A 16265-nucleotide genomic window follows, 5' to 3' on the forward strand; every position below is an offset into this window, starting at 1 on the left:
ACTTTGTGCAACAAAATACATTCTCAAGAACATGACAAGACAACGTACAAAACAGATTAAATATTTGAAAATCATATATCTGCTAAGAACCTAGTACCTCAACTATAAAAAGAACTCTTGACTGGGTGCAGTGGCTCATGCCTGTAATCCCAGCACTTTGGGAGGCCGAGGAAGGTGGATCATCTGAGGTCAGGAGTTCAAGACCAGCCTGACCAACATGGTTAAACCCCATCTCTAATGAACATACAAAAATTAGCCAGGTATGCTGACACGCGCCTGTAATCCCTGCTACTCAGGGGGCTGAGGCAGGGGAATCGCTTGCATCGAGGAGGCAGAGGTTGCAGTGACTGGATATCGCGCCACTGAACTCCAATCTGGGGGACAGAGTGAGACTCTGTCTCAAAAAATAAAAATAAAAAAATTTTTAAGCCCAAAAACAAAAAGACAAACAACTGAATTTTAAAACTGTCAAAGACTGCAAACTTATTAAAATGGACACTATTCAAAGAACAGAAAATAAGTGTTGGTGAAGAGGTGAAGATGTGGCAAAACTGAAATCTTTGTACATTGGTGGTGAGAATACAATGGTATTGCCACATAGAAAACAGTATGGTAATTCCTGAAAAAACTGAACACAGAATTACTATGTGATCCAGCAATTCTACTTCTGAGTATATATGCAAAAGAACTGAAAGCAGGGTCTCAAAGAGATATTTGCACACCCATGTTCACTGCAGCATTATCCACAATAACCAAAAGATGAAAGCAACCCAAGTGTCCATCACTGAATGAATGGATAAACAAAATGTGGTAAATACACACACTAAAATATTATTCAGCCCTAGAAAAAAAGGAAATCCTGTCATATGCTACATTGATGAACCTTGAGGATACTGTGCTAAGTGAAATAAGCCAGACACAAAATGACAAATACTATATTATTCCACTTACTTAAGTAGAGTCAAAATCATAAAAACAGAAAGTATAATAGAAAGATGGCTGTCAGGGGCTGAAGGGAAGAGGAGAATGGAAAGTTACTACATAATAGTTACAGAGTTGCACCTTTGCAAGATGAAAAGCATGCAGAAGATCAGTGACAGTGACCCAGCTGGAGCTGAGTCAGTTTAGAGACCCAAGCCAAATACAGGGATACAGGAAGCAGCAGGAAAATCCTGTGAGCTCTCTGGGTCCCCTGGCAAGCCATTCTGCCTTGCCTCACAGGGGTCCCTGGAGAGGGCTGCCAGAGGCAATGGGAAAAGGCCACAGGGAGAAGGAAACCTCCAGCTGAACTTTTAACAATTCCAAAGAAATGAGAAGTCTCCCAGCCAGAACTCGGGGAGGGGATGAATCGGGTGTACAGACTCCACAGTGGGGGAAACACAAAGGCCCTATTTGCTTTCACACTGGGAAGCTGACAGCCTGGGACAAGTTATCAGTCCTGCGTTGATCAACCACTGCCTGGAAACAGACTCAGTGCTGTTGGGGGGCAGGCATGATGGGAGTGAGACCAGCCCTTCAGATTGCATAGGAGCTGTGTGAGGCCTGTGACTGCCAATTTTCCCTCATTTCCCTGACAACATGCATGATACAGTAGAGGCAGCCATAATCCTCCTAGGAATGTATCTCCATTGACCTGGGAACCTCACCCCACTCCCGACAGCAGTCACAGCAAGACCCACCCAAGGAAAGTCTGAGCTCAGACACTCTTAGCCCTGCCCCCATCAAATGGGTCTTCCCTATCCACCTTCGTAGCTGAAGAAAAACGTCATTATATTCCTGGGAGTTCTAAGGCCCTGTCTACCACTTGTTCCTCCCCATACTACCATACCTGACGCTCTCTTGAAAGTGCCACCTCCTGGCAGGAGGACAACTAACACAAAGATAGTGCATTAAGCAACAAAAACTAAAGACCTTCACAGAATCCATTGCACTCCCTGCCACGTCCACTGGAACAGGTGCTGGTACCACAACTGAGAGACCCACAGAAGGTTGACATCACAGGATTCTGTGCAGACAACTCCTAGTACCAGCCTGGAGCCTGGTAGACCTACTGGGGTGGCTAGACCCAGAAAAGAAATAACAATCACTATAGCTCAGCTCTCAGGAAGCCACATCTTTAGGAAAAGGGGGAGTACTACATCAGAAGAACATCACATAGGACAAAAGAATCTGAACAAGAGCCTTGAGCCCTAGATTTTCCCTCTGACAGAGCCTACCCAAATGAGAAGGAACCAGAAAACCAACTCCAGTATATGACAAAACGAAGTTCTTTAACAACCCCAAAAAGTCAAGATTCTGAACAAGAGCCTTGAACCCTAGATTATTCCCTCTGACAGAGCCTACCCAAATGAGAAGGAATCAGAAAACCAATTCCAATATATGACAAAACAAGGTACTTTAACACCCCCAAAAATTTAAACTATCTCACCAGCAATGGACCCAAACCAAAAAGAAATCCCTGATTTACCTGAAAAAGAATTCAGAAGGTCAGTTATTAAGCTACTTGAGGAAGCACCAGAGAAAGAAGTCCAATTTCTTGTATTTGGATGTCTGGCTAGAGACATTCATCTGAATACAAGAAGCTCAAAGAACACCTGGGAAATTCATCACAAAAACATCATCACCTAGGTATACTATCATCAAATTATCTAAAGTTAAGAAAAGAAAATAATCTAAAAGAGATGTGAGGCAAAAGCACCAGGTAACCTATGAAAAAGAAAACCTATTGGATTAACAGCAGATTTCTCAGCAGAAACCCTACAAACTAGAAGGGACTGGGGCCCTATCTTCAGCCTCCTTAAACAAAACAATTATCATCAAGACTTTTGTATCATGCAAAACTAAGATTCATAAATGAAGAAAAGATATAGTCTTTTTTTGGACAAACAAATACTGAGAGAATTTGCCACAACCAAGCCAGCAATTCAAGAACTGCTAAAAGGAGCACCGAATCTTGAAACAAATCCTATAAACATACCACGACAGAACCTCTTCAAAGCATAAATCTCACAGGACCTATAAAACAAAAATGCAATTTGAAAAAAAAAACAAGGTATATAGGCAACAAATAGCATGATGAATGGAATGGTACCTCACAATCTCAATACTAATGTTAAATGTAAACGGCCTTAATGCACCATTTAAAAGACACAAAATTGCAGAATGGGTAAGAATTCTGTCCATTTCATTTCTTAGATCTAGTAGTAATTGTTTTATAAATTTGAGAGCTCTAGGCTAGGCATAGTGGCCCATGCCTGTAATCCTAGCACTTTGGGGGGTTGAGGTGAGTGGATCACTAATGATCAGGAGTTAGAGACCAGCCTGGCCAACCAACTACCTGCTGCCTTCAAGAGACTCACCTACCACATAAGGACTCACATAAACTAAAGGTAAAGGGGTGGAAAAGACATTCCATGCAAATAGACACCAAAAGTGAGCTGGAATAGCTATTCTTATATCAGACAAAATAAACTTTAAAGCAACAGCAGTTAAAAAAGACAAAGAGGGATATTATATAATGATAAAAGGCTTTGTCCAACAGGAAAATATAAGAATCCTAAATATATATACACCTAACATTGGAGCTCCCAATTTTTCTTTTCTTTTCTTTTTTTTTTTTTTTTTTTGAGATAGAGTTTCACTCTGTGGCCCAACCTGGAGTGCAGTGGTGCTTTCTCGGTTCAATGCAAACTCCACCTCCCAGGTTCAAATGACTATCCTGCCTCAGCAGTTGGGATTACAGGCAACCACTACCACACCCAGCTAATTTTTGTATTTTTAGTAAAAATGAGGTTTCACCCTGTTGGCCAGGCTGGTCTCTAACTCCTGATCATTAGTGATCCACTCACCTCAACCCCCCAAAGTGCTAGGATTACAGGCATGGGCCACTATGCCTAGCCTAGAGCTCTCAAATTTATAAAACAATTACTACTAGATCTAAGAAATGAAATGGACAGCAACACAATAATAGTAGTGGACTTCAATACTCCACTGACAGCACTAGACAGGGCATCACAACAGAAAGTCAACAAAGAAACAATGGATTTAAACCATACACTTGAACAAATGGACTTAATAGATATTTACAGAACATTCTACCCAACAACCACAGAATATACATTGTATTCATCAGTGCATGAAAATGTATCCAACACAGACCACATGCAAGGCCACAAAACAATCCTCAGTCAATTTAAGAAAACTGACTCTCTCAGACCACAGTGGAACAAAACTGGAAATCAACTCCAAAAGGAACATCCAAAACCATGCAAATACATAGAAATTAAATAACCTGCTTCTGAGTGATCACTGGGTCAACAATAAAATCAAGATAGGAATTAAAAATTTCTTTGGACTTAATGACAACAGTAACACAACCTATCAAAACCTCTGGGATATAGCAAAGGCAGTGCTAAGAGGAAAGTTCATAGAGCAGAGCACAGTGGTTCATGCCTGTAATCTGAGCACTTTGGGAGGCCGAGGTGGGTGGATACACTGAGGTCAGAAGTTCAAAACCAGCCTGGCAAAAATGGTGAAACCATGTCTCTACTAAAAATACAAAAATTAGTTGCACATGGTGGCAGGCACCTGTAGTCCCAGCTACTTGGGAGAGTGAGGCATGAGAACTGCTTGAACTCCAGAGAAGGAGAGTACAGGGAGCCAGTATCACACCACTGCACTCCAGCCTGGGTGATAAAGCAAGACTCCATCTCAAAAAAAAAGTTCATAACCCTAAATGCCTACATCAAAAAGTCTGAAAGAACACAAACAGACAATCTAAGGTCACACCTCGAGGAACTAGACAACAAGAACAAACCAAATGGCCATATTGAAAATATGAAAAAATAATAGATGTTGGCATGGCTCCAGTAAACAAGGAACACTTCTACACTTCTGGTGGGAATGTAAACTAATATAACCACTAGAGAAGATAGTGTGGAGTTTCCTTAAAAAACTAAAAGTAGAACTACCATTTGATCCAGTAATCCCACTACTGGGTATCTACCCAGAGGAAAAGAAGTCATTATACAAAAAAGATACTTGCACATGCATGTTTAAAGCACACACATATTTATAGCAGAACAATCTGCAATTACAAAAATGTAGAACACAATGCCTGTCAATCAACAAGAAGATAAAGAAACTGTCGTATACGCACGCAGGTGCACATACACACACACACACACACACACACAAAATGGAATACTACTCAGTCATAAAAAAGAATCAATTAATGGCACCTGGAGGAGACTGGAGACTACTACTCAAAGTGAAGTAACTCAGGAATGGAAAAACCAAATATCATAGGTCCTCACTGATATGTGGATGCTAAGCTTTGAGGATGCAAAGGCCTAAGAATGACACAATGGAGTCTGGGGATTCAGGAGGAAAGGCTGGGAAAGGGATGAAGGAAAGACCACAAATTGGGTGCAGGGTATGCTCCTCATGTAATGGTGCACCAAAATCTCACAAATCACCACTAAAGAACTTACTCATGTAACTGAACACCACCTGTTCCCCAATAACCTATAGAAATAAAAAATTTCTAAAAATAAATAAATAATGGTTGATTGTATGTTATGTGAATTTCACTTCAATTTTAAAAAACACAAACATTGACTTCTTTTTTTAAAAAATGATTTGGTTATAAAGGAAAGAAAACATGGCTACGGAAAGGTATTTCCCCAAAATGTAGCAGAGAAATAAGTACTTTAAATGACAGCAAAGTGCCAAGAAAGCAAATGAGAGATTGAAGTGAAGAAATACTGTTAAAGTAAGATGTCAGGATCCACAATAAAGGGAATGCTTCAAGGAACAGCAAAGTCCACAGTGTAGCCATAAATGGATTGGCTGAAATAGAACAGAAATAAAGATGACAGAGTTGAAAATCAAGGAATTGTGTTGCCAGAGAGTTGTATAAGAATTCTTATGGACACTGAAATGACCTATGATAGATGAACTTCAATTGGAAAAAAAGTCTGCGAACCAGGTAACAAAATGTGCAGTCACAGTGGGGGAAAGACCACAAAATCAACAGATGATGGCTATCAGGGGACCATAAAAGGTTATATAGTCAGGTCACACGAGCTTCAAAAAATAAGAGAGATTTCTGAATATGGAAGAGTAATGGTCTAGTAACAGTCTAATTAGAAGACCATTTATTATAACATTCAAGCAATGACTTCACCAATGACAGTGATGATAAGCATAGACTTCAGCCAAGCTAAGAGAGAAGTGATATCTCCCTTGCAGGCCTCCTAATCTCAAATTCTAACTAATTGATTTTTTAAATCAATTAATAGAGACTGATTATTCTTAATAGTCTATCAACACAATTGTACTAGTTCAGTAATAATCAGCATTTAAAATTCCAATGATCACATGTCAAATTTCTACAATTACTTCATCCACCAAATCCCAGATGGTAAACAGAGCACATTGATGGCCAGATAAAATGGCCATCAAGTAAATAAAAAATCCTATCTAAATGTAAACAAAATAAAGAAAAAACTTTGTCCTGTAAAAGTATAGAAATTCTCTAGATCCCAAAAAAGTTCTACTAGATACATAGGTGGATGCTGGTGTGCAATCAAAGAAAGCTTTATTTCCCTGCTCTACAGTGGAAAAAAAATAATTCTGAAGCCCTTCATCACAATTAGGCATTCAAATCATAACAGCTGCCCCATATATTTAAATCTAATTACACTAACACAGACTTTTTAGAAAAACAAAGATAAACCACAAGATGAAATTATTTTAAAAGTTGATATAAAATGCCACAGTCAAGAGTAATGATATATCACTTCCTGATCAGGTCACCTAAATTCTATGGGCTGTTAGGACCAAATTTTTTTTCTTATTAATATTGGAAATCAGTGGCTTATGCTTGTAATTCCAGCAATTTGGGAGCCCAAGGCAGGAGGATCACTTGAGGCCAGGAGTTTGAGACCAGCCTGGACAACACAGCAAGACCCAGTATCAAAAACAGAAGCAAAACAAACAAAAAGGGACTTACTTGGTTTCTGACTTACAATGTTTAAGAAAGGAATCTGTGCTTATGGGAAACAGAAAACTAACTCTAAATTAAAATACCAAATATACAAATGTTTTTGCTTTTTTGTTTAAAATCTAGCTAAATCTGTAGGTATACAAGATAAAAACACCTTAGGTTTTCAAAACAAAAGATTTTTATAATCTTAAAAAACCATGCCAACAATTAGAAGGTTATGACAGTAAAGAAAGAAAATTAAACTTGCAAAAATGATTTTAAAAGAAGTTAAGCTAAAAAGGAGAAAGGTGGTAAAAATATATACATAAAAATAAGTTTCATCTAGAGTGAAATTACAAATTATTTCTCCTATTAGACAATAATCTCAGATATTTAGGTTCAAAAGATGTTTTTCAAATTTTTTATGAAAAATAAGTATTACTTCTACAAACAGCCTTACAAATAGTTGCATTTATTAGATTAAAAGATCTTTTAATGTTTATGTTCAGGTGGTACAAAAACCATAATAGGTAGTTTAGAAACAAATTTATTACTCTCTTTAAGTTGTAGAAGAATTTTTGCAAGATTTAATTTAATGATCAAAGAAAGCACATTAATCATATAACTTTTTTTTAACTATGTAGCAAGCCTTGTCCTAATTTGCAGATGAAGCCTAAAGAGGCTGAACAAATAAGAATATGAAAAAGGGGAGGAGTACATGGTTAAATGGAAGTTACTGGTAATGTTTTAGCTCTTGAGCTATGTTAACAAATATTTATGAGATTAGGGTTGACATGATGTATCATAAATCAAACTGTGTATCTGAAATCAAAAGCAGAATAAATGGTATATAAGTAATAACTCTACAAGATTTAAAAGTGAGGGGAATGACTAACATAGATATGTCTCTCAGAGTAAATAGGAACTCATTGACAACAACTTCATGAGTGAAGTTTCAATACATTTTTTAAAATTTAGAGTAAACATCAAGATGGACTTCATTTTATCTAACACAACAACCTGGTCACCCTCTCATCCTAAAAATCTCTGTAGTAAAACTGATTATAAAGATATGTTAAGGCAGTATATAAAAACCATGACCACTAGAATTACAATCATTATGAATCTCTTTTTCTAAGTGTCTTTCACTGAAATTATATAAATATTTCAGCAATGCTTTTCAGTGCAGTACAAAGTAGACAACCAACAAATGTTGGCAGAATTAAATTGACCGTTAAAAACAAGACATGCCTTCTTATCAAGGCATTTAACAATACCTTGTTTTTGGAATGATCTTATCTGAATTAAGCCTCATACTCCTGCCTTTTAATCATACTTTAATACATTACTATATACAATAGAATCTTTTTAACAGATTCATATCTTGCGGTACCTATAACTCTAAAAGGCCCCTTCACTTAACCTACCATTCCATTCCCAATTTCATTTAGAAAATAAGTCTTTACTTCATGGTGATTCTACAATGTAGTAACTTAAAATAATTTGAATATAAACTTACTCAGTTTTACTAGTACGTGCATAATTTTCAGCTTAATTACATACTATACTAATCAAAGCTTAAAAGAAAAAAATAAACTATTTTAAAATCTGTTTCATCTACAATGTTTAATTCCAATCACTAGCATAAACCCAACCATTACTCTCCAAGGGTATACACTGCTAAATAAGTTGTCCAAATGTCAACTGCAATTTTCAAAAATCCTCTCTAACTCAAAATTTTAAACATCTGTAAAAAATACTTGTTTTGAGAATGGTTTACATTCATGACATTTAACCTTTTGCTGTACGCACCACAAAATTCAAGTCTCAAATACCATGCAAGCAGGAAATCTGATCATTCCTGCAGTAGCCATCTGCATGGTCCAATATCAAATATTAGTTCTAGGTTGCACTAAGTCATGTGTTACAAATCTTTTTCTGCAGCCTCTATAATTAGTTGTAATTAGCCTTTGTTAAAATGTGTTTCTTATGGGACATCTGGCCTTCAAACTTCCACCTTCTCAATGAAAAAGTACTTAGTGTCTGGAAATTTTTTTCTCTTTTAATATGGAACACTGCATGGGTGGTATAACCAAGTCCAGACTTGAAAAAAAAAATTCCAAGAAAAGATAAGAACCATTTAAGTATTACCAACTATAAATGTAAAGCAAATGTAACTATCTATAGATTTCTAAATTAATCTCTCAAATATTAAAAGTTCACAAAATAACTTCATTTTCATAAGGCTGTAACATTGGTCTATTAACATCTAGAAACTATATTAAGTTAAATTGGATAATACATGTTTAGAATCAAAGATTTCATAAATGGAAAAAAAAGATCTGAGTCCAATGTGTTGATAGGACACTCAAAGTATCCACTTAAAATAGGAAATAATTTTAACAGTTCATAAATAACCCTAACTTCACTAAGATTAAAGTTAGATTTAGAATATGTTAAACTTACCTACACATTCATATGAAGTCATTTTAACAATACTTATCAGTTTAGTTGATTATAGCCAATCTTCCTTAAAACTCAAAGTTAAATGTTAAATGGGTGATAAAGAAAAATTAATAAAAATGAATGACAGACACACTACTCTTCTGCAATATGAAAGTGGAAACAATCTTCACAATAAGCTATGGTCCTATTTTGCTTTCCTAGATCAGAAAACTCTTAGTAGAAACTCTTTAAAACCAGTATTACACATATGCAAAAAAACACTGGCAAGAAATGTAAGAGGGGTCTGAGAATAAATAAATTTGAAAAAAAAAATTACTTTTTATATCTAAGCTTCAGAAACAATTTTAAAAATTTGGTGTAAATGTATTTTCATCTTCCCAAAAAGTAACTATAAAAACTCCCTTCAGATTTAGAAAAATTATGTAAAGAAAAAATTCATACAGGTCCTTTGCAAAAATTCAAAAATGTTAATGTAAAAACTGGACACAATTAGCAGTTAGATTCCACTTTCATTGTAGATATAAGTAATAAGCAATCTGCATGGTCCCTGGTAAAGCTATGATAAAGTAAGTAAAATCTGTATGAAAACATCCTTTACATATTTTATTCAACTTTAAAAATATCCTTTGCAAATAGTCATGTCACTTAAATAGGCATATAATAATTAAGTATATAAGCTAAGATTTGTTTATGTAACATTTGACATATTCAAAAAGGTAAAGAAATGTCGAATACTACTAAATTGTTTAACATAAACAACTTGGTGCAATAATTTCTTACCTGTATTCCATCCTTAAGTTTCAAAATGCATTCCATAGTGTTGATGGTAATTACCACGGGTTCTGAGCCCAGTTTTGTCCATGGTACATGAATCCTCAATTCATGAATATGTCCACTTAAAAAGGTGAATGGTAATTTCAGTTCCTTAAAACAGAAAACATTACATAAAAGTTAGTGAGTGCTTAATAACTTTATTATAATATAAAAATTCCTTTCTTAAAAAATAAAATTTCCAACACAAGACTATTTGGGGAATTACTGTTAAGTGCTCAATATTTTACATTCTAATATGCAAATTCCTTTCTTAAAAGATAAATAAAATGTCCAACACAAAAATATTTTTGGAATTACTATTTAACAAAAGGAAGCAACAAACAACTTGCTAGGCCATACTTAATGATAAATAACAATAATTTATGGTACAAGTTAACATTTGGTAAGTTATTTAAGCACTCTAGGCCTGTCTCCCACCTTGCTGAATGGAAATAATATATAATACCCAGTAAATGATGAAGGCTCATACATGGCAGTGACAAGAGTATACAGTAGCAGTACTTGAGATAACTGAAAGGATGTAATTTTTTAAACCTCTATCTATAAATATGGCTTCAAAATATGTTTTAAACTAATAGAATAGTATTCTAACTAAGTCAAGTTGGAAGGGGAGCTCAATTGGAGATTTGAGAATAACCTCACAAACTGAAAACTAATCAACCTAAAAAAAAAATCTATTCCACTTCACCTAATTTTATTGAACTGGATACTACTTGGTCATAAATTTTTAATGTTTTCTAACTGCTTTACATTGTAATTAGATAAAAGGTTAGACATGAAAAAATTCACCAAAATTGCTTTATGCTCATTTGTCTCACTTCTAGATACAATCTGTTTACAAATCAACATAGGACGAAGAAAAAATTGTATTCCCATCACATTTTTACAGTTATTTTAACTCTATTTGTGAAAGTTAATATAAATATTAAGCTTATTTATTCACGGTTTAGCCTATCTAGTTGGTTTAATGACATAGTAGCAATATACCTAAATACAGACAGTACAGCAAAGTAGTGATTAAGACCAATAACTCTGGAGCCAGAAGACATAGTTTATTGCATCTGTGCCTCAGTTTCATTATCTGTAAAATGTGTATAAAAAGATTCTATTTTAAATATTAGATCAATTAATGTATATACAGAGCTTAGAATACTACCTTCTTCGCAGAGAAATCATTATAAAGGTGCTGATTATTATTATTATTACAAAAGTGTGGCCCTAATTTCTTTCTTCAACCAGAGGATTTTTTTTTACAGGTCAGCTACTAAGTCTATTGTTAGTACTCTATGCTAATGGAATGTCACACTTCTTAGATATTTGTCATTATTACAGTATTTTTTTAATGCATTAATTTCTTCAAGCATTGTTCAACTAGCACAGATTATATATTGATTAGTGCCTGTAATTAACAGAGAAATACGGAGAACGAGATAGCCCAACAGGGTCTTGCCAGGGTCTCACATATATGTTACTGCTAGTCTAGAAAGTTGTATGCATGTGCAAGATTGTACTTACTCAGAAGACAATAGACAGTGCAGTAACTAGCAAGCTACTCATTTCTATTAACCATGAGGCCTCATAAACATAGAAGTTTAAAAAAAAACAGACTTATAATTCCCTGACTTTGAAAGTATTACCCAGTAAATGTATATATCCCATGCAAAAGAGTAAATACCTTACTAGCTCAAAAGTTTAAACAATCTCCAAACAATCACTGGCTGATGACTAAGTTATAGTAACCCAGTGAAATTTCTAGGATGCTGGGCTTAAAAATAAAACAGGGAATTTTTTTTAACGAGCAGAGAAATCACAGGGCACACAAAGCAGACATCACAAAATTAGTCGAGGCAAGTCAATGAACAAATACACCTGCGACAACAACCATCTCTGGGGGAGAAGAAATCAGAATCCAAGTTGCTGCTATGTATTGTATAAAATGTCCAATTGACAACAAACAACTATGACACATGCAAATTATACAGAAAAAAAAATAATCAATAGAAACTATCTCTGAAGGAGATCAAATGCAGGACTTCAAACATAAAGATTTCAAAACATCTATTCCAAATATGTTCAAAGAAATAAGGGAAATCATATTCAAATAAAAGAATATATGACAACAGTGATTCATCCATTAGAAAATGTCAATAAAAAGAAAATACCAAAAAAATGAAAATTTTGGAGTTTACAGTACAATCAACTAAATTAAAAATTCACTAAAAGGGCTCAGCAGCAGATCTGAGTTGGCCAAATAATCAGTGAATTCAAAATCAAATGCATCATAGTCAAAATGTAGAAAGACAGTGATAAAAAAAAAAATCTTGAGAGCAGAAAGACAAAAGCAATTTTTAGCTACCAGGAAACTTTTAGTAGATTAACACCTAATTTCTCCAAGAATTTTATATCCAGCAAAATTATCCTTCAATAATGCAAGCAAATTAAAATATCCTTAAAGAATAAGATAAATGATTCCTAGCAGAATATTAGTGGAAGTTTATTAGGCTGAAAGAAAGCAACAACAGATGATAAATACATCCAACAAAACAATCAATACAGGTAATCATGTTGGTAACTGTTAAATGACAGTATAAATGCTTTTTTTCTCTTGTTCTGATTTAAAAGGAAATTGCACAAAACACTAATGATAAAATTGTATAGTTGGACTTGCAACATATAAAGACACAATACATGTGACAATGAAAGCACAAGAAGCAGAAGAAAATGAAGTCAATAGTAGGGAAATTTTCTCTATTTTAATGGAATAAAGTTATCAATAATCTCAAGTAGTCTGCAGTAAATTAGATGCATATTATAATCCCCCAAGCAACCACAAAAAAAATAATTCAAAAGTAATTTGAAAATCAATAGAGGAATTAAAATAGAACATGAAAAATATATAAATTTATTATAAAATAAATTATAAGAGTATCAGAGGAACAAAAAATATATGAGGCACACAGAAAAAATAGCAAAATTATAAATTTAAATCCAATCATATGAATACAAATTAGAGGTGAAGAGATTAAAAACTTCAATCAAAATGGTACCCAAAGCTCATCTCCTCCACAAAGAAAAACCAAAACAAGTAAAGACACTGAGTTGAGTGTCTATGGGAGAACAATGGAATTCATCAGGATGTGATGAAGATCTAAGGCATAGAAACTCCACATGTCAGCATAAAGAAGAAAGGAGAACACCTGGCCAAGATCATCCTGGACCCAGAAAGGACTCCCCATTGAGGAGAAAAGTTAAGCAAGACATCCTTAGCAGTTCCCATGACCACTGTGGATACTTGCAATCCTAGCTACAGGGCAACTCCACAGTCCTCACAGGCCCTGAGTCCAGTATAGGGAGCTGCCAGGTCCATAAAGCTGGATTGCTCAGGAGAGAGAATTCACATTTGATCCACTGAATCCTTCAGGACACAAGCTGCTGCAGCACTGTATCATTTGGAGAATGAAGCAACTGCTAGAGTGCATTCTGCCTTGAGACCCAATATCCGTATCATCTCTACATCCCTTGGACCCTGTAATCAGAAAATGGCAGCTGAGAGATGGCAGCCATTTCTCAGGGACTAAAGACATTCCTCACCCCAAGCAAAGCCACACCACTGCCTCCACAAACATCCACAGTCTAGGCCACTCACAGAAAATGCTGATATTATGGCTGAAGAAATCATATAGAAATTACATTACTACACCCAGTGAGAAAAAAGCCTAAACACCCTACTCAACCAAAACTACAGGTAAAATCTACAGCAAAAAGTTTTTTTCTATGAAAAATACTTCATAAAATTGGAAGAGGTGGTTGTTCCACCAGATATCAAGCTAGGGGCAAAAGAAGCATAAAAAGTCAAGGAAACATGACACCTCCAAAGGAACACAGTAAGTCTCTAATTAAACATACCCCAAGGAAAACACACCTATAAAATGTCTGAAAAGGAATTCACAGTAATTTCTTAAGGAAACTCAGTGAAATACAAAAGAATATAGATAGTTAATTCAATAAAATCAGAAAAACAATTTGTAATCTGAATGAGAAATTCAACAAATAGATATATATCATAGAAAAGAATCAAACAGAAATCTTGGCACTGAAAAAGTCAATGAATGAAATAAAAAAAATACAACTGAAAGCTTTAGCAATACACTAGCTCAAGCAGAAGAGTTTGTGAACCTGAACATAAGTCTTTTCAAATATAGTAAGTCTTCACCTAACATCATCAGTGGGTTCTTGGAAACTGATTTAAATTAAACATGTAACAAGACTAATTTTACGTAAGCTAACTGATAAAAACAAAAGTTCCTACAGCCTATCGTAATCACGAAAACATCACCAATATTGTAAAGACTCAAACCACTTTTAATATCAAATATTGAAATAGATGCAGGCTATATGTACATTTAAGAAAGATTAACAAATTACTAAATTAGTATCAAATTTAATTATTATTAAATTAATATAATTATTAAGATTAATATTTACCAAATATATGGTGAATCGGTGAATGACAGCAGTCACAATGGTTGTGAATGAAATCATGAAATAAATGTTTGCAAAATGAAAACAGGAGTATCTTCTAGTGCCACACAGTTAAAAAACAATGAATATAGTGAGATCACTATGTGCTTTGTGAATGCATCATATATTATGCACTTGTGTGATGATCATATTATACTTCATGAATTATTTTATAGTAACGTGATTATTCACATACGATTATCATATACTTTGTGAATTTTTATTTTACGGTAACATGCAATTGTTCATTTTCCAACCTGCTTATTTCAGTTCAGGGTCACAGGTGGCCAAAGCCTATCCCAGCCACTCAGGGTAAAAAGTGGAAACCAGTCCTGGACAGGATACCATTACATCACAGTGCACACACACACACACACACACACACACTCACTCACTCACTCATACTATGACAATTTAGACATACCAGTTAACCAAACATTCACATTTTGGGGAAGCAGAAGGAAACTAGAGTTTCTGGAGAAAACTCATGCCAACGTGGGAAGAACAAGCAAACTCCATAAAGACAGAGGGCCTGACCCGGAATCGTTTTAACATTATAACTAAACAATGCCAAACATTACTTTGAGGTCCTGCTGTAACCCACTTAGCCAAAAAACAAAGAATAAAGAAGAATGAAGAAGAAAGCCTACAGGACCTATGGGATACTATTAAGTTAAAAAAAAAGCATACATTTTCAGAGGTCCAAGAGAAGAGACCAGAAAAGGCCTATAGAACCTATTTAAATAAATAATGACTGAAAACATCTCAAGTCATGGGAGAAATATAAACATCCAGGTCCAGGAAGCTCAAAGTTCCCCAAATAGGCTCAATCCAGAAAGATCCTTTCAGGGTACATTATAGTCAAACTGAGAAAAGATGAACAGTATAGTGAAACTGTCAAAATTCAACCATAAAGAGAATTTTAAAAATAGGAAAAGTGTGAAGTAACATACAAGAGAATCTCAATAAGACTAACAGCAGATTTCTTGGGAGAAACATAGACCAAGAGACAATGGAATGCATATTCAAAATGATGAAAGAAAACAAACTGTCAGCCAAGATTATCATATCCAGTAAACCTACCCTTCAGAAATGAAGGAGAAATAAAATCTTTCCCAGAGAAGCAAAAAATGAGGTAATTTATCACCACTAGACTGGATGTACAAGAAATGATTAAGGAGTCCCTAGAACTGAAAGTGAATAGACTATAACTATCATCATGAAAACATGTAGAAGTATCAATCTCCCTGGTAAAGCAGATTCATGAATGAGAAATAAAAATCAAAAATTATCACTACAGAAACTACCAAACTGCAAAGATAAACAGTAGGAGAGTAAGGAAGAATATATATTAAAAAAAAAAAAGCAATTAATAAAATGACAAGAGAAATTCCTCCCCTATCAATAATCTTGAATGGAACAAATAAAATGCCCAAATTAAAGGCTATAATCCCCA

At 34.8% G+C, this 16265-nt stretch overlaps 1 protein-coding gene across 29 annotated transcripts in view; it reads right to left on the minus strand.

The window, feature by feature from the left end:
- VPS13B (vacuolar protein sorting 13 homolog B) overlaps positions 1 to 16265 on the minus strand; it is an 822207-nt gene that overhangs the window by 794656 nt on the left and 11286 nt on the right. For all 29 annotated transcript variants that reach the window (XR_013528186.1, XR_013528187.1, XR_013528188.1 and 26 more), the window contains one exon: positions 10235 to 10378. Coding sequence is in view for 18 of the 29 variants with exons in the window: in XM_017965662.4 (XP_017821151.4) it covers positions 10235 to 10378 (144 nt within the window). In the remaining 11 variants the exon portion in view is untranslated. The remainder of the gene's footprint in view (positions 1 to 10234; positions 10379 to 16265) is intronic.

This window comes from Callithrix jacchus, chromosome 16, assembly GCF_049354715.1.
Source record: "Callithrix jacchus isolate 240 chromosome 16, calJac240_pri, whole genome shotgun sequence".
NCBI lineage: Eukaryota > Metazoa > Chordata > Mammalia > Primates > Cebidae > Callithrix > Callithrix jacchus.